At 36.7% G+C, this 19,573-nt stretch overlaps 1 protein-coding gene across 8 annotated transcripts in view; it reads left to right on the forward strand.

Annotated features, from left to right (window-relative positions):
- The window catches only part of BRAF (B-Raf proto-oncogene, serine/threonine kinase), a 169,722-nt gene that overhangs the window by 58,525 nt on the left and 91,624 nt on the right, over window positions 1–19,573 (forward strand). For all 8 annotated transcript variants that reach the window (XM_087860784.1, XM_045792502.2, XM_087860785.1 and 5 more), the window contains exon 2: window positions 10,954–11,055. In XM_087860784.1, the coding sequence (XP_087716910.1) occupies window positions 10,954–11,055 (102 nt within the window). The remainder of the gene's footprint in view (window positions 1–10,953; window positions 11,056–19,573) is intronic.

The following is a 19,573-nucleotide window of genomic DNA, read 5'->3' on the forward strand; positions in this document are numbered from 1 at the left end:
TTTTCATTTATCTTTATACTTGATTGGTAGTTTGCCTGTATGTAAAATTCCAGAGTCAGAACCATTTATTTTTTACTTTTAAAATTTTTTATTGACATATAGTTGACACACAGTGTTACATTAGTTTCAGGTGTACAACGTAGTGATTAAACACTCTGTGTTATGCTTGCTCACCACAGGTATAGCTACCATCTGTTAACATACAGTGCTGTTCCAGTACCATTGACTCTATGCCCTATGCTGTACCTTTTATCCCCATGACATTCATTCCATATCTAGAAGCCCATACCTCCTACTCCTCTGTTTGTCCCTCTCCCTCTGCTCCACCTCCCCCCACTCACACTGTCTCTCTCTCTCTCTAGAATAAATAAATAAAACCTTTAAGTAAATCAATAAATTCATTCCATTTAGTTAGCATGTAGTGTATTATTAGTTTCAGGGTAGAATTTAGTGATTGATCAGTTGCGTATAATACCCAGTGCTCATTACATCATGCACCTTCCTTAATGCCCATCACCCAATTACCACATTTCTCACCCACCTCCCCTCACTTCTAAATTTTTGCCATGGGTATATATTCATAAACAATATTAATTGCATATTCTAAAGCTGTATATGTCTTGGAACTTGATTTTTTCATTCAGTGTTGTGTTTTTGAAATGTATCCATGTTGATATGTTTAGCTCTAGTTCCTCATTTTGACATATATATATATATATATATATATATATATAGTGTTCCATTTTACTTTTTTTTTTTTTTTTTTGCTTTTTTTTGCCCATTTTTCTCTTAAGGAGTATTTTAGTTGGTGCTAGTATTTTGCTGTTATAAACACTGCTGCAATGAATACTTCTTGTACATATGTTAATATTGTAATAGATGATAGTATAATGCCCATCTTCAGCTTAACAGGATATTTCCAGTTTACTCTCATGCATTTATATTATATCCACATGTAGAATAGAAAAGCACCTATTGCTGTATATGGTTAGACCCAATTTTTTTGCCAGTCTCATGGGTGTGAAATGATTTCTTATTTTAATTTGCATTTCTTTGACTTCTAATCAGGTCATTTATTTTTCTTAATTTTATTTTTTAAAAGATTTTATTTATTTGAGAGCGCGAGCTGGAGGAGGGGCAGAGGGGGAGGGAGAAGCATACTCCCCACTGAGCAGGGAGCTGGATGTGGGGCTCGATTCCAGGACCCTGAGATCACGACCTGAGCCAAAGGCAGTCGCTTAACCGACTGAGCCGCCTAGGGGCCCCAGTGAGGTCATTTATTTTATCATGTGTCTGTTGGATAGTCTGAATTCTCTTTAGTTCAACTACCTATTCATAAATCCTTTGCCCATTTTTCTTTTGGATTATTTGACATTTTCCATAAGAATAGCCAGTTACCCCAGCATTATTTATTATATGGTCCATGATGTATGGATAGTCTTACTGTATATATGGTACAGTTTTACTCTCATTATTTAAAATAATTAAAATGCTATCATTTTACAGTGCTTTTGTAAAAATTTTAGAATCAGTTTGCCAAATACCATGGGGGGAAAATCTCAGGATTTTGTTTATTGTCTTGCACTGAATTATTTTGGGGAAAATTGAGGTTATTATAATATTGAGTCTTCACACTAAAGAGCATTTATGTTAGTCTCTGTCACGTGAAGGGTTGGGGCATGCACATACACACATGCATTACATGGCATAAATGTGAAGTAAGATTTAGTGGGAAACAGTAAGTGCCAGAGCACACACAATCCCCTGAACTCTATTATCTTCACATAGATGTGTACTTAGAGTAGACATAACTAGAATTAATATACCAGGGAAAGGGATCCTAAGTAATAATTGGAACTTTGAGGTTGATGAAATGGCCTTATTAGAACGGGGAGCTTTGTGTCTCTCATCAGTCTTTTCTTGCGCTGAGTAAACTCAGACCTGCTGAGTCAGCTTGTTGATAGGCTACGGAGAGGAAGAAGTTAACCTCCGGAGTCCTCTGAGTTTCTCTTCACAATCTTCTTTTATGCATTTGCATATTATTTTCTTGTTCTCTCCACAAAGGTCTTGCAAATTTTTTATTAAATTTATTCCTAGGGGCTTCAGGCTGGCTCAGTTGGTGGAGCATGTGACTCTTGATCTTGGGTTTGTGAGTTTGAGCCCCACATTGAGTGTAGAGATTACTTAAAAATAAATAACCTTTAAAAAAAGGATTTATGCCCAGATTCAGTATGGTTTTTGTTGTTATTGTGAAGGGCATGCTTTTTTCATTTTATTTATTCATTTATTCGGATAAATAAATAGGTGGGGAGGGTCAGAGGAAGAAGGAGAGGGAGAAAGAGACTCTTAAGCAGGCTCCATGCTTAGCACAAAGCCCAACGCGGGGCTCGATCTCACAACCCTGAGATCATGACCTGGGCCGAAACCAAGAGTCAGACACTTAACCAACTCAGCCACCCAGGCATCCCGAAGGGCATCTTTTTTAAATTGGGTCTGGCTGATGCATTGGAATACTATATAATGTTTGTATCCTTGATCTTATATCCAGCCATCTTGCTAAACTAACTCTTACGTTAGTCTGTATAGATAGTAGTTATTGCCCTAATGGTTTCTAGGTTCTCTTTGGTTTTGCTATAGATAGCATGTTTCTTACAAATAAATTTTATCTCTACTGTTCCAACTTTTATGTTCCTTTTCATATCTTCTCTTCATACTATTAACTATAATGTTCTCTATATGAGTGATGACAGGTACCTTTGTCTTATGCCTGACCTTTCACTGTGGTATTTTGCTGCAGGTTTCTTATAAATATACTCTTTTAATTTAAAAGATCCCTATTTCTAATATTTCAAGATTTTTTTAAACAGTGAACTTTTCAAAATATATTCAATTTTTGTTACTGATTTCTAAATTAATTGCATCATGATAAAGGAATATGATTTGTCTGCATGTTTTATGTCCTGGAATATGGCTAGTACATAGGAAAGGAAAGGTGAAAAGGAAGAATAACAAAATTTAATCAGTTTCATAGAAGTCAGAAAATCAAGGGGCACCTGGGTAGCTCAGTCGTTAAGCGTCTGCCTTCGGCTCAGGGCGTGATCCCAGCATTCTGGGATCGAGCCCCACATCAGGCTTCTCTGCTGGGAGTGTGCTTCTTCCTCTCCCACTCCCCCTGCTTGTGTTCCCTCTCTCACTGCCTGTCTCTTTCTCTCTCTGTCAAATAAATAAATAAAAATCTTAAAAAAAAATCAAGAAAAAGCAGTGTAAGTGGAAAACACACAATAAGATGGTAGAAATAAATCAGTTGTGAAAATGTAAATAAACTAAATTGTCTAATTAAAACAAGCTAGCAAAAAGGACTATGCATAATTCATTTATAGTAGACACACAGTGGTTGAAAGTAAAAAGATGAAGGGCGCCTAGGTGGCTCAGTCAGTTAAGTGTCTGACTCTTGATCTTGGCTCAGCTGTCAAACTCAGGGTTGTGAGTTCAAGCCCTGTGTTGGGCTCCATGCTAGGCCTGGAGCCTACTTAATTAAAAAAAAAAAAAAAAGTAAAAAGATGAGAAAGGACATATCAGGCAAATAGTGGTAGAATGCTGGTGTAGGTAGGTTTGTATCATAAAATAGACATTAAGAGAAAAAGCATTGTTGGGAAGAATTAAAGGATAAAGAAATAAAAAGTTTGGGGGAAAACTCCAGTGTACAGAAGAGTGGAAATAACAGTACAATGAACACTTACATAGGTATTACCAGTTACTCACATTTTGCTAGATGTATAGGTCCTGGAAAATTACTTCACCTGTCTAAAATATTATATTTAGGGAGATTAACAATTCCATAATTGCATGAAGTCCATGTTTAAATTTCCACAATTATCCTAAGAATGTCTTTTGTGACTATCCTCCATCCCTGAACTAAGGTCTTTTTGTGCATGCATTGAATTAGTTGTTGTCTTTTAGTAGTTGTTATCTTGGAGTCTTCAACTGATTGCCCACCACTTTGTTTCCCATGACATGATTTATTAGAGACCAGGACACTTGTCCTGGGGTGTCCCACATTTTGGATTTCTCTGATTGTCATAGCTTTGACTTTCAAAGAGGAAAGTAAATGTCTTATAGAATGTCCCACATTCTCTGTTTTCCTGATTATTTCATTGTGATGCTTTTAGCATATTTTTTTATCCCAGATATTTCTTCTAAATTAGAAGCTAAGTATAAAAGTTTGATTCAATTCTATATAAATGTTTTGCAGGTACACTTCATGGGTGATAGATAATGTGTCATTTATGTTGCATCACATTAAGAGGCACTTGTGTGATTGTCCCTCTATTAATGATTCTAAGCCACATCTCCTTTAAAGGTGTATGTTTCCCTTTGTCTTTAATCTGCGGAAATGCTTTGACACTATATGAGTATCCTTTTCTTCATCAGCTTTTCACCTAATGGTAGCCTCCTTTCTGTGATCCTTTCCTGAATCAGTGATTTTATATTAGCTGGCATTTTTTTTTTTTTTTGTAAAGAGAGCTTCCCACATCAAACGGGAATAAGTTGAATTTTTCCCCAAAAAAAGGCAAGATAAATACTTAATTCTTTTCCAATAATGTTTAGTCTAAAGATGTATAGTCACCTACAATGGTGGCAAACGTCGCCCAAAGCACACTTCTTACTTTTATGGACTAGCGAGTTTTTATTTTATGTATGCAATCTGTTGTAGTTAATTGTAGTTTTTACTCCTTTTTCTGATAATCTTCCATATTTGGCCAGTAGGAGTCCCTTTAAGCTGACTCCTGTGTTGTTTTGACATCTGTCTGGCACATGAAGATGTTCCAGGAATCCTCTTCTTGAATAATAGGTGGGTCTTAGAATGCTTTAGTGCTGGCCATTTTCACCCAGGAGTTGTTATCATTGTTTTTGTTGTTTTATGTAGTCTATGCTTATTTAGATTTACCCTTGTATTTATTAGTGTCTAGGTTCCCCATTTATATTAGTTTCCTGTGGCTGCTGTATCAAATGACCACAAACCTGGTGTTTTATAATACCACAGCTGTGTTCTCTTAATAATTCTGAAGGTCTGAGGTCCAACGTGAGTGTCACTGGGCCAAAATCAAGGTGTCAAAAAAACTGTTGTCCCTCCAGAGCACATTTCCCTGCCTTTTTTAGCTTCTAGAACTGCATCCCTTGGATTCCTTGATTCATGGTTTCTTCTTTCAACTTCAGGGCCAGCAGTGTAACATTTTCAAATCTCTCTGGTAGATCTTCATGTTACCTAATCCTCTGTAATAAAATCTCCCTCCAACTCCATTTTATAAGGATGCTTGTAGTAACATTTAGGGACAATTCAAGATACTTAATTGCAAAAAAAAAAAAGGGGGGGGGCCCGATCTCAGGACCCGCCCCCCCCATGGTGAATATTTTTTGGTGATAATTACATCTGCAAAATTCTTTTTGTCATATAAGGTAACATAGGTTCTGGGGTTTAGAATGTAGATATTTTGGGGGCTGTTGATCCATCTACCAAGCCCATGCCATTCTTTCCTTTACATTCTGGGTTCAGTTTCCTTTTTCTAGGTTGTCAGCTGTTTTCATTTGTATCTTGAAGTCATTTCTTTATCCTCTGTTAAGAAATATGCTATCTAATTTCTTTTTCTTTTCTCTCTGGTTGACTTTAAGAACTTTTGTGCACTTTGACTTCAACCTGTATGGTTGTGGATTTAGTTTTATCTGTCATGGCCAGGACACAGGACTCATTGTGCTACTCTTGAGTAATTTTTATTTTCAACTGTTTTGGAAAATTACAGCCATCTTCTCTTCAAATATCTCTCCCATTGTCTGTTTACCTTCTGAATTTACTAATTCCATTCTTTGTCTTTCATATTTTCCAATCATTTTTCTCTGCCTTTTGGCTAATATTCTCTGAATCCTCTTCTAGTTCTTTAATTCTTTTTTCAACTCTAGTCTGTTTACTTCAACTGAAGTTTTATTTTAATGACTATCTGATTAAAATTTCAGGTCTTTATCATTTTCTCATGCTTCCTTTTTATATGTGCTTCTTTAAGTGTGGGGGGATAGTCTAGAATTATCTCAATAGAAACTTCTTTTATATTTTGGTCTGTGATTTATTAGCTTTGATTTCTTTCTCAAGCTGATGGTGTATCTGTTTTTTATTTTAGAGGAATTATTCAGAATCTTTTTCACTGAATGATGCTCTAGCCTTCTTGCTTACGGTACCAGAATTCTTGTAGCAATTCTTCTGAAACTTTTGGACCATGTCTCTCTTTTTGAATTATTTATTTTAAATTTTTTATCTTTAGTAGTAGTCATTTGTTTTTTTGGCATCTATAACCTGTAATTTTCTCCTTTGACCTGTTAAGGTATTATTTTACTGGATTCCTGATGAATGACTGGCATTAATTTGAGAGAAAGAGCAAGAGGGAGAGAGATGTTGGGGGAAGGGAGAGGGAAAACAGTTTTTCTATCTGGAGCGCCCTGGGTGGCTCAGTCAGTTAAGGGTCTGACTTTTGATTTCGGCTCAGGTCATGATCTCAGGGTTGTGAGATCGAGTCCCCCGTGGGGCTCCATGCCAGCGTGGAGCCTGCTTAAGAGTCTCTCCTCCTCTTCCTCTGCCCCTCCCTCTCTGTCTCCCTCTCTTTAAAAAAAAAAAAAAAAGTTTTTCTATCCTGATAGGTTGGATTATTGTGGGTTTTTTTTTTTTTCTTTTTGTATGATCTATGTCAAGTTTGGACATCTAGATTTTGCTAGTTTCTTAAAACTGGAAGAATTTTCTTTTTTATATGCTATCATCTATTAATAATTGTTATTATATTTTCTTTAAAGGTTTGAAAGAAACCAATCATATAATAATCTGGACCTGATGCCTTTTTATTAGGAAGAAGGAAGCTGGTGGCTGTAGTTTTTTGTGCCATTGTTTCCCTATAGTTCCTTACCTAGTAGTTTGTTTGAATTTATATTTTAACATAAGCATCTTCTGAGGTTTTTAAAAAAATATTCACCATTTTGGGGGGGTTGCCATTTGTAAAGTCACTAGAAATGGTCGATTGTTTACTAAAATTACCTGGTTTTAATTGCTGTGGTCCACTGAAGAGATCAAAACAGGACAGGAAATCTAGTACCTTTCTTGAATTTTTTTGTTTTTGTTTTTAATTCTTTCATTTCCCTTTTAGGATTGTTGAAACAGATTTTCTTCATTTTTTCTAAGAAGGCATTTTAAGACCAAAACTATCTCCTTTTAGTTTTACAATATCCTATTTTACTTTAAAAAATATATATATATTTTTAGACCACATGGGTGCACACACACACGTGTGGCAAGGGGTAGGGGAGCAGAGAGAATCTGAGAATCCCAAGCAGACTCCCCTCCCCCACTGAGCACAGAGCCGGTCGCAGGGCCCGATCTCAGGACCCTGAAATCATGACCTGAACCAAAATCAAAAGTCGGATGCTCAACCAACTGAGGCACCTAGGCACCCCTTATTCTACTTTTTAATGTATTTCTATTTTAGAAGCATCATCAAAGTTCTTTTTCTTACTCTTCTGGGGAAATCTGAAAAAAAAAATTTTTCTCCCAGACTCATCTTCTCTAATTTCAGCGAAGGCTTGTAGTAATTTTTCTTCATTTTTTGGATATAACTTTTATTTGGGGAGATAAGAAATCCTGTTTCTGGATATTCATGGTCTGGCCCTGCCCTACATCACCAAACCAATCATTTTCTACTGCCCAGCAAAAAAAATTTTATTCTAATCAGTTTTAATCAGCTCCATTCCCTCATTTTCCTCATACTCATTCTCCTTTGCTAAGGAGAATTTTTTTTCCTTTTCCTCTCCCATCCCTTGGGGGAGTGGTTCTTTACCCTAACTGCACATGACTTTTATCTGTGGAGCTTTAAAAGGGGGGAGGGGGTGCCGACTTCAATTTGCTGGACTGGAAAGAATCACTGAACCAGGATTAATGTTTTCTGTCTTACCCTATTCTAAAGACAGCTTGAATCTTAACTTCAGCACTAACTGAATACCTGTTTATGACTGCGACTCACAATAAGTGATGAGACAAAAGATGAATAGAATATGTTTCTGCTCGCAAAGCAGCTAGTAGACATGAAAAACATAATCAATTTTAGGATATCAGATTCTGATTATAAAGCTGTTCTGCCGGGGTGGTCAGTGAACTCATCATAGAAGGAGATTATCATTTTCTGAGATGAAAAGACTGTTGGAAAAGAATTTGGGGGGGGGGTTGTGGGTTAGATCAGAAGTTAGTCTTTGAACATCTTAAGTTTGAGTTGTCTGTTTGTTTTTTTAGTAGAGATGTTCAGTAGGCAGTTGGACAAAAAGAGTCTGAAATTGAGAGGACAGAACTGGATTTTATTTTATTTTATTTTATTTTATTTTATTTTTTTTTAAAGATTTTATTTATTTATTTGACAGAGATAGAGACAGCCAGCGAGAGAGGGAACACAAGGGGGAGTGGGAGAGGAAGAAGCAGGCTCATAGCGGAGGAGCCTGATGTGGGGCTCGATCCCAGATCGCCGGGATCACGCCCTGAGCCGAAGGCAGACGCCTAACCGCTGTGCCACCCAGGCGCCCCAGAACTGGATTTTAAAATTTGGCTTTGGGGCGCCTGGGTGGCACAGCGGTTAAGCGCCTGCCTTCGGCTCAGGGCGTGATCCCGGCGTTATGGGATCGAGCCCCACATCAGGCTCCTCCGCTGGGAGCCTGCTTCTTCCTCTCCCATTCCCCCTGCTTGTGTTCCCTCTCTCGCTGGCTGTCTCTATCTCTGTCGAATAAATAAATAAAATCTTTAAAAAAAAAAAATTTGGCCTTATCAGCCCATATTTGGTACATAAAGCTGCAAGATTGGATAAGACCACCTGGGGAGTAAGTATAGCTAGAGAAAAGAAGACATGTAATGCTTTTAGAGGATATGAGAGGTTAGCCATGGAGTCATAAAGGAAAATGTTGCAATATCTGACCATAGAAAGAAAAAGAAACTTTAGTCATTGCTTCTCAAATTTTAATATAACGCATTTTGTTAAAGCTTAGTAGGTCTGAGATGGGGCTTGAGATTCTGCTACTCTAACATCCTTCCCGTAGATTATGCTGCTGCTGGTCAATGGACCACACTTTGAGTAGCAAGACTGTATGACTAATGAGACATAAGGTGAAAAACAAGAAAAGACTGCAACATTTGGAGGAGGGTAAGGATTAATATATAAAACATCTAGAGTAAAGGATATCTATACATGAACAGGGAAAAAAAATAGAATAAAAAAAGAATATGGATAGGGAATTTTCCAAAAAGAAATATAAATGTCCAATGAACATGAAAAATGTTCAGTTTTCTGGGAAATCAAAATTGAAACAAGATCACCTTTTCCCCTTCAGATTGGCAAAAGTTTCAAAGTTTCATAATACCCAGTGTTGATGGGATTAGGGGGGAAATGATGGATTTATACCCTCCTAATGGGAATATGACTTAGTACTTTTTTTTTCTTTTGGAAGACCATTTGAGACATTTATTAAATTTTTTAATGCATATAACTTTGAATTCAGGAATCCTATGCCTTGATGTCTAAAAGGGAAACTTGTACCTTTGCCCAGAGAGGCAGCTCAGACTATTCATTGAAGCATTGTTTGAGGTTGAGAAAAATGGAATAATCTAAATGTCCTCTAGTAAGGGAATTATTAAATAAACTAATGGTCCTAAAACCCCTTTGTTCATCTATCTATTCCCTCTTGTACATTTTTTAATTATCTCACATTTTTAAATTATAGCAGTAGTTTAAAAGGCCATAATTTCTAGTGTGTATTGTATTTATGCTGTTCGTCTTTGGTCACACCTTAGAATTCCAGGTTTAGATCATGCAGCTCATAGAGTATCTAGCATATAGTGTAATTTGCAAAGCACATTCTCTAACCAGATAAATTGGACTCATTCTTCATCAAGGAAGAAAAAAACTGACTTATTTATCTTAAACATGTCCTATTTGCCTATACTGTAATAGGCTGGCTGGCTACTTGGATGAGGCTTAGAACCCTGCCAAGAATTTCACTGATAAAGGCCCGATTTTAATCACTCCCCCACCCACCTTGCTTTCTCTCAAGGGATTTTTACCTCTTGTTTGTTAGGTACTTTGAAGTTTATACATCTCAGAATAGTACACCTTAGTAGGATTTGAGATGGATAAGAATTTTGCCTTTCTTTTATAGAGTGAAAAATTACAATTTGGTGATTTTATAGGGAGAGGAAAAAAAGAGAACTAGTTCTCAAACAGTTCAGTTAGAAAGAGTATATATAGACATCGTAGATCTGGAAATTGTTTCTCCTAAAATCATCCATGTCCACCCACTGTTAGGTTGCTGTTGAAGTTTGAAGACCATTGAGAATAAGCAGTGTCATCATATTACGAAATGAATGTATCTATACTTAACCATTTTAAAGTAGTAAAATATGTCTCGACATGGAAAGAATTTTGAGGCATGATGTTCAGTGAAAAGAACAAGTGTTTAAATATATTTTATATATAATACGTACATGTATTTGTATATTTTGTACCTGTGTGCATTATGATATTTACTTGAATAAAAAGGAGATGTGGAAAGGATGCATAACAAACTGTAAATAGCACTTAACGTTTTTGGCAAGGGTTCCAGGAATATGGGGAAAATGAAAAAGAGATTTTCATCATTTATTCTGAATACTTATGTATTACTTGAGTCTTTTACAGTTGAAAATTTATTGTATTACTAATGTAAAGAAGAGTTTTAAGATGTTTAATAATAAATGGGAAAAATTGGTATATTAAACAGGTCTCTAAGCCCTAAATTTCAAGGAACACTGGCAGTTACTGCAATATTTTAATAAACATTTTAATAAAAATAGTCTAATTCGTATCCTAAATTACTTTTATTTTTACATTCTTTTAAAATATTTTTCAGGTATGGAATATCAAACAAATGATTAAGTTGACACAGGAACATATAGAAGCCCTATTGGACAAATTTGGTGGGGAGCATAATCCACCATCAATTTATCTGGAGGTAAGCTATTGAGTATCATATCTGTTGTAATTTTGAAAATAAAAACAAGAACTTATCATAAGCGTTTGTACTGGTAGTATTGTTTCTCTTAGGAGATGAGATGAGAAAGGGGAAGGTTAATTACCCTTGTCTTTCTTATGCTTCTTAATCTTGTTTCACTTGTTACAATAATATGCAGTATTTTGTAATTTGGAAAATAACAAAACTGAAGAACAAATCGTGTATAAACTGAAAAATATTACCCTGGTGAAAAACTTATTTAAAAAAAGAGAGGGGGGAAAGCATTCGGTTGTAGAGGTTAGGAAACTAGTTACCGTATTAAGAAATGGGGCAAATTTTTATAAAATATATATTTTCCTGGTAAAATATCTTTTTTCCAGAACAACCCCCCCCAAATTGGTTTTGGCTTTCTTAATAGGTAAAATATATAATATTTAAATAACTCAAAATTGCTTAGCTTTACTGTTTAATAGTGCCTTTAGGCTTTTGTATCAAGCTTTGAGCATCATTGTAAATTTTTAGGGTAGTTAGTATGAGGTAGTAATTACTATTATAATCACAGATAAGCTTTCTTGGCATCGGTTTCCTTCTGTAAGTCACTCGGGTTCCATGATGAGCACGCTGTTAGGGAATCCAGGTAGTCGTGCTTCACAGCCCACATTGCTCACCACTGCTCATACTGACTGTCTCTGTAAAAGCTGGCTCCAGCTGTAATCACTAGTCATCCAGGAATATAACTCTAAATTACAAATGATTAGGTTACCATTTGCCTTCAAATGCTGGAGATTTTTAGATTGATAGACTCCTAAACTAAATTTCTAATTTAGCCCTCTAATTGCTTTTAAAAGGCATGTTAAATCTTTTAAGTTAAGTTTGCATTTCTAAAATAAATTTGGAATTTGGAAATAACCACTAATAAGCTGTTGTCTTCTTCATATGGCTTATCCCAGAGCACACTGCCAGATATCAGTACCAGGACTAGAATTCATGTACTTTCTAATATTCCATGCTGATTTACTTTTATGTCTGAGGAGGGCAAGAACAGGAGTCATAAGGAGGCAGAGTTCTGGTGAAAATAGTAATTCTTTGTTAATTAGAATTAGACAACTTAACCAGCAGTTTTCCTGCCAGCCACATCTGTGTCTTGGGAGACTTTCCCCCATGCTTAGTTGTAATACAGTCACATCAATAACCATGTTTGAGTATAGCAGAGATTCACTGTCTGCTCCATACTCACACTTTTCAGGGTTTTTACTGTTCAAATATACAGCAGACCATACCTCATAGACTGTATCATTAGCATGTAGATCCTTATTCTCAGGGACAAACTCTGCACAATTTCTCTGTAGAAAATGCTGTAATATAGTGGTTAAGGTGAACCTTGGAGTCACACAGGCCCTATGTTTGAATCTTAGCTGTTCCTTAGTTTCTGGAGATAGGTTACCTTCTTATATCTCACCTCATTGGTAAAATGGGAATACTATCACACATGTAGTAATTGAAGGTTTCGTTAAGTTTATAATTATGAAATAGCATCATTCTTGACACGTATTGAGTGCTCCATAAATTTTTGATTCATTCATTCAGCAGATATTTATTAAGTGCCCGTTTATATATATGCTTTTAGGCTCTGGGGATATAGCAAAAACAAACAAACAAACTTCAAGCAGCTTGTGTTTTTATCAGGGAATGGAATTACAGACAATAAACATGGAACTTACACCACTTGATATACTATGAAGACGAGCCTGCCTGGAGATAACAGTATTTTCCCTGGGGAAAGTTGACGAGGCCCAGGGAAAAGACCTTCGGGTACTGATATGTGAAGGCCCTTCAGTGAAAAACCAAGTCTCGTGGTTATCCACTGAGACCCACCATTCTGGTTTCTTTATGAATTTGACTACTCAAATAAAATAAATGGAATTGTAAAGTATTTGTCCTTTTGTGACTAGCTTATTTCATTTAGCATAATGTCTTCAAAGTCCATCTGTGTTGTAGCATGGGTTAAAATTTCTTTGCAAATTAAGGCTAAATAATATTGCACATTTTGTTTATTGATTCATCTATCAATGGATACCATAAATGGTTGTTCATTTCTACCTTTTTGTTATCAGGAGTAATGCTTATTTTACTCCTTCTGACTATATACCCAGAAGTGGAATTACTGAATCATGTGGTAATTCTATATTTAATTTTTTAAAGAATTGCCGTACTCTTCTCCACAGTAGCTGCCTTTTGCATTCCTGTTAGCAATACACAGGAGCTCCTATTACTCCACGTCCTTGCCAACACTTACCTTCGGTGTATGTGTGTTTGTAATGGCCATCCTAGTGAGTGTGAAGTGGTATCTCATGGTTTTGATTTGCATTGCCCTGATGACTAATGATGTTGAGCATTTTTTTGTGTGCTTATTGGCCATTCGTATTTCTTTTTAATCTTTTTAATCTTTGGTTCCTCTTTTAAATCATCATCCAGAGGAAGAAAAGATAAGTCATTTCCCAGAATTTTTTCTTTTTCTCCCATTTTTCTCTCTTCACTCATCCAGCAAAGTATTTGAAAGCCTTCTGTGTGTAAGATATAATGCTGGATGCTCTTCTAGTAGTAGATTCTTCTTTTTGGACCTGATATATATTGGATTCCAGAAGTGAAGGAATGGTGTTTTTGAAATCACCCTACTTATCTAGTGTTACACACTGAGTCCTAGCTACCACAGAATTTACATATATGCTAGGGTTCCCTGCAGACAGATAGATGTTAATAGTAGCACCTAACATTTACTGAGTACTTGCTATGTACCAGACACGGTTCCAAGCATATAGTAGGTCATTTAATCCTCAACCTACCCTATGAGTTATACTTCCTATTCTCATTTTCATTTTATAAAGATGGAGGAACTCAGGCACAGAGAAGTTTAACATGGTTAAGGCTACACAGTTAGTAAATGGTATAGCCAAACTTTGAATCTAGACATTCTTAATTCAGATTCTGCTCTTAACTGCTGTATCATTATTATGATGCTAACAACCTTTTTGATCTTTAATCTATGTAGAATCCAGGATAATGCAGAGAAATTGTATTAAAACAAAAATATTGGAAGCAAGGTGCTTCCCATGGAATGCAGAGCGGTTCATTAAATATCATTTTTGGTTAGTTTGTAAGATTTCATTGTATCTTGTGAGATGAAGTTTAGTAAGAATAAATTTAATGAAATAATGATAAAAAAAATTTTAGGGTGCCTGGGTGGCTCAGTTTGTTAAGCATCTGCCTTCTGCTCCGGTCATGATCCCAGAGCCCTGGGATTGAGTCCCGCCTCCAGCTTCCTGCTCAGCGGGGAGTCTGCTTCTCTCTCCCTCTGCTGCTTCCCCTGCTTGTGACATCTCTCTCTCTCTCTCTCTCTCTCTCTCAAATAAAAGCTTTAAAAGAAAAATTTTATTTCACTGCTTTTTCCCATTTGTTTAAAGTAGATCCATAGTTTTCCTCCCGTTTTTAGTTGAGAAATGATTCGCATAATGTAAGATTCACTTTTTTATTTTAAAGTGTACCACTCAGTGGTTTCTTAGTATATGCACAAAGTTGTGCAATCATCACCAAGTCCATCACTAATTCCAAAGTTTTTTCTTCACCCCAAAAAGAAACCTTGACCCATAAGTAGTCATTCCCTTCAGCCCCTGGCAACCACTAATCTGCTTTGTATTTCTATAGTCTTGCCTTTTTGGATACTTCATGTAATGGGATCACACATAATGTAGCATTTTGTGACAGGCTGCTTTCACTTAGCATAATGTTTTCAAAATTCATCCATGTTGTAGCATGTAGCATTCAGTGTAGCATTCATTCCTTTTTATTCCATCATACGGATACACAGATTTTGTTTATCCATTTATCAATTGTTGGACATTTGGGTTTCTTCTTTTTGGCTGTCATGAGTAAAGCTATTATGAACATTCACATATAAGTTTTTATGTAACATATGTTTTCAGTTGTCTTGGTCATATGCCTAGGGATGGAATTGCTGTGTCCTGTGGTAACTCGATGTTTTAACTTTTTGAGGAACTACCAGACTGTATTCCAAAGTGGCTGCTTCATTTTACATTCCCACCAGCAGTGTATGAGGGTTTCACTTTCTCCACATCAGTACCAGTACTTATTTTCTGTTTCATTTTTTGTTTGTTTGTTTTTTGAATAGTCATGCTGGTAGTTGTGAATCGGTGTCCCATTGTGGTTTTGGTTTGCAACCGGTTAGATCCCTGACGACTAAAGATGTTAAGCATTTTTTTTAAAAGATTGTATTTATTTCCCAGAGAGAGAGAGCGAGAGAGAGAGAAAGAGAGAGAGAGAGGGGCGCCTGGGTGGCACAGCGGTTGGGCGTCTGCCTTCGGCTCAGGGCGTGATCCCGGCGATCTGGGATCGAGCCCCACATCGGGCTCCTCCGCTATGAGCCTGCTTCTTCCTCTCCCACTCCCCCTGCTTGTGTTCCCTCTCTCGCTGGCTGTCTCTATCTCTGTTGAATAAATAAATAAAATCTTAAAAAAAAAAAAAAAAGAGGGAGAGAGAAAACGCACAAGCAGGGGAAGCAGCAGGCAGAGGAAGAAGCAGACTTCCTGCTGAGCAGGGAGCCAGATGCAGGGCTCTATCCCAGGACCCTGGGATCATGACCTGAGCCGAAGGCAGTTGCTTAACCAACTGAGCCACCCAGCAGTCCTTTTAAGCATCTTTTTCATGTGCTTGTTAGCTGTTTGTGTATGTTCTTGGGGAAAATATCAGTTCATATTTTTTGCCCACTTTTTAAACTGGGTTATTTTTGAGTTGTGAGAGTTCTTTGTATATTCTGGATAATAGATCTTTACCTGATACGGTTTATAAATATTTTCTCCTGTTCTACGGGATTTATTTTCATTCTTTTGGTAGTGGCTTTTGAAGTACAAAAGTATTAATTTCGAGAAGTGTAGTTTGTCTGTTTTTTATTTGGTTACTGTGCTTTTAGTGTGTCATATCTAGGAAATTATTGCCTAATCTGGTGTCATGATGATTTACTCCTATGTTTTCTTCTAAGAGCTTTGTAGTTTTAGCTGGTAATTTTAGGTGTGTGATCGATCCATTTTGAGTTAATTTTTTAATATAATGTTAGGTAGTAGTCCAACTTCATTCTTCTGCATGTAGATATTCAGTGGTACCAGCACTATTGTCAAAAATCAGTTAGCCATAAATGTAAGGCTTTTTTTCTTGACTCTCAGTTCTATTGTGTTGTTCTGCACATGTATCCTTATTCCAGTATCCATGTCTTCATTACTGTAGTTTTATGGTAACTTTTGAAATGAAAAATGTGAATCCTCCAACTGTGTTCTTTTTCAAGATTATTTTGGGTATTCTGAGTACCTTGCACTTCCCTAAGAATTTTAAGATCAGCTTGTCCATTTCTGCAAAAAAGCCACTGGGATTTTGATAAGGATTGCAGTGAATCTGTAGGTCAGTTTAGGGGGATATTGTTATCCTAACGATATTAAGTGTTCTTGTATTCTTTTATTTATTTAATTTTATTATTATTTTTCTTAGAGAGAGAGCACGAGTGGGGTTGAATGTGAGGGATAGAGGGAGAGGGAGAGAGAATCTTAAGTAGTCTCCACACTGAGCATGGAGCCCGACGCAGGGCTCAGTCTCACAACCCTGAGATCATGACCTGAGCCGAAATCAAGAGTCTGACGGTTAAACCACTGAGCCACCCAGGTGCCCCTGTACTCTTTTATTTAATTCAGAAACATCTGACATGATGTTTGCCTTCAGCTAGCTTGTAATTTAGTAATCATGTTAAGAACTCAGCTAAGTAATAGAGTGATAACAGTAATAAACATAAGAATTACTCATACTACTTATTATTACTAATAAGAATTTTTTGGGGCTTTTGCTATATGGTAGTCTCTGTAATAACTTCTTTTACTTGTATTATCTCATTTAATCCTCACAAAATTTTTTCATAAATGAGAAAGAAAGAGACATATAAAGAAGAACGTGATAATACTCTAAAGGAGGTGAAGACAATACCTCTTGGGTTTTATCAAGCAGAGCTTTGAATTGAACTTTGAAAAATAAGTAGGATTTTTTTTTTTAAGATTTATTTATTTGAGAGAGAGCTCGCAGGAGAGTGCAAGTGGGAGGAGGGGCAGAGGGAGAGAATCTTCAAGCAGATTCCCTGATGAGCGCAGAGCCTGACATGGGACTCAATCCCAATACCCATGAGACCATGACCTGAGCCAAAACCAGGAGTCTGACGCTTAACTGGCTGAGTCACCCAGGTGTCTCAAAAAATAAGTAGGATTTTGATGAGAAAGAATAGGGTTTTCAGAAAGCTGCGTTCTGGAAAAGTATCAGATCTACAACATCTTGAAGAACCACAAGAATTTTGTTAATGGCAGTGGTGGTGGCTGAGGTGTGCATTTATGTGGGAAGACATGCGTTCACATTTGCTGGGTAAGAAAACAGAGGAAATGGTTGGAAGACATAAGAGAAAATGGGGATTACAGTGTAGCAGGGCCTGAGGCCCTAAACACTCAGTGCCAGCACTAAATTGAGAACAGAAGGATGGGGAAAGGTGTGGAGAATTGCTTAGACAAAGAAGAGGAAGCTTTTATTTGATGGCTTTGATCTTTAGAGTAAATTTGAAGTTGATGCTTTTTTCTGAGTGAATTAAAAAGATTGAGGGATGAAGGTAAGGAACCAAAGAAGCATAGAAAAGATTGGATTAAGTATTGTGAAAAACATAATATGATATTAAAATAACTAAAAATTTTCAGGTAGTAGTGTGAAGGACTAATTTCCATGAATTGATGGTGGAACTAATTGGCTTTGTCTTACTATTATCTTCTTCAGCAGTGTGTAGTTACCTGAGAGAAAGAGTGGAGTAATCGAATGATAGAATGTACTCAATATTTGTATTTGACAAGCAAGTTGGTAAAAGAATAAGAATTAGAGAATCAAGACAATGAAGGCCCAAATCTAAGAAACTTGAAGGGATTAATGTTGCGCGTGAACAGATTAACTAGTTAGATGGAAACTTAAGAAGGTGTGCTCAAGGACAAGGGCAGTTACAAATTGAGATCTTGTCATCATTTGGAACTTGTGGATCTGGAAGGTAGAGTCAAAATAAATACCTTTAGAGATAAGAGATTTAGAGAACTTCAGGCGGGAATGTTAAAAGAGTAATCCACACTGAATACAGCAAAAATAATGGGAAGAAGTGAGCCCGGCAGGGGCACCTGGGTGGCTCAGTAGTTAAGTGTCTGCCTTCAGCTCAGGGTGTGATCCCTGCATTTTGGGATCCAGCCCTCCATCAGGCTCCTCCTCTGGGAGCCTGCTTCTTCCTCTCCCACTCCCCCTGTTTGTATTCCCTCTCTCGCTGGCTGTCTCTCTGTCTGTCAAATAAATAAGTAAAAATCTTTTTAAAAAGAAAAAAAAGAAAGAAAGAAATGAGCCACACCAGGTACAAGTGCCTTGATAGATTGTGGCTGTGAGGATGGAGGGAGGTGGAATAAGTAAATGCTTTTGTACTTCAGAAAAGGAAGAGCTGTTGATAAATGCAGTGAAATAGTTTGTAATCCACAATGGAGGGAACAGTATATTTTGAAAAATTAAGACTAACATTTTGATAAATAACACTCTGAGAATTGTTTACATGTGTTACTTTTCCTAAGGCTAACTTTGTGTAATAAATGTACTTGTCCAGGTGATAGTAAATAAGATTTGATCTATGCAGGAGGTAATTTTTATCTCTTAGACTGTATGTGTATGTTCTTCCAAGGGTAGGAATTGTGTCAGTCTTTATTTTTGTAGTTTGAGCCCCAAACAGTGCCAGGCACATGTATGTTTACTATATATTAATTGACTGATTGGTTTTTTGTGGGGTGTTTTTTTTTTTTTTCTGTTTGTTTTTTTTTGTTGTTGTTGTTTTTGAGAGAGGGAGAGAGAATCCTGAGTGGAAATCCTTGACCTGAGTGGAAATCAAGAGTGGATGCTTCATTGACTGAGCTACCCAGGCGCCCCTTAATTGACTGATTTTAAATGGTCAAAAAGTGGATCCTATTGCAAGAGATGTCCTTAAGTAATTAGATCTTGGAACTGAAACCTAAATCAAAATAGAGCTTAGAAAATTTTGAATTAATTTGGTTATAATGCCCTGAAATGCTATTAAACATTTCTGGAATCAGGATAGGGTAGCTAGTAGGCTAAAGGAGAGGGCGTTTTGATGTACTTTAGGCCCTTTACCTCAGTGGCTCAGTTTAATATTTTTCTTCTTTTTTTCCTTCAGAATTACATTTTAAGATCTCGTATAGCAAGTGCAGTGGTCTTTCTTGAAATAAAATTTCTCTTTCATTCCCCTCTACCTTTGATAATACTCCCTTGCTTGTGGAATGAAGTTCAGGCTTAAGAGCATGGTATATACACTCTCTACAAGCTGGCCCCTTACCCATTTTTCCAGTCTTATTATTTGCTTCCCTGCATTGCTGTTTTTCATTTAAATTCCACA

Source organism: Ursus americanus, chromosome 3, assembly GCF_024610735.1.
Source record: "Ursus americanus isolate L20-20 chromosome 3, mUrsAme1.1.p, whole genome shotgun sequence".
Taxonomy (NCBI): Eukaryota; Metazoa; Chordata; class Mammalia; order Carnivora; family Ursidae; genus Ursus; species Ursus americanus.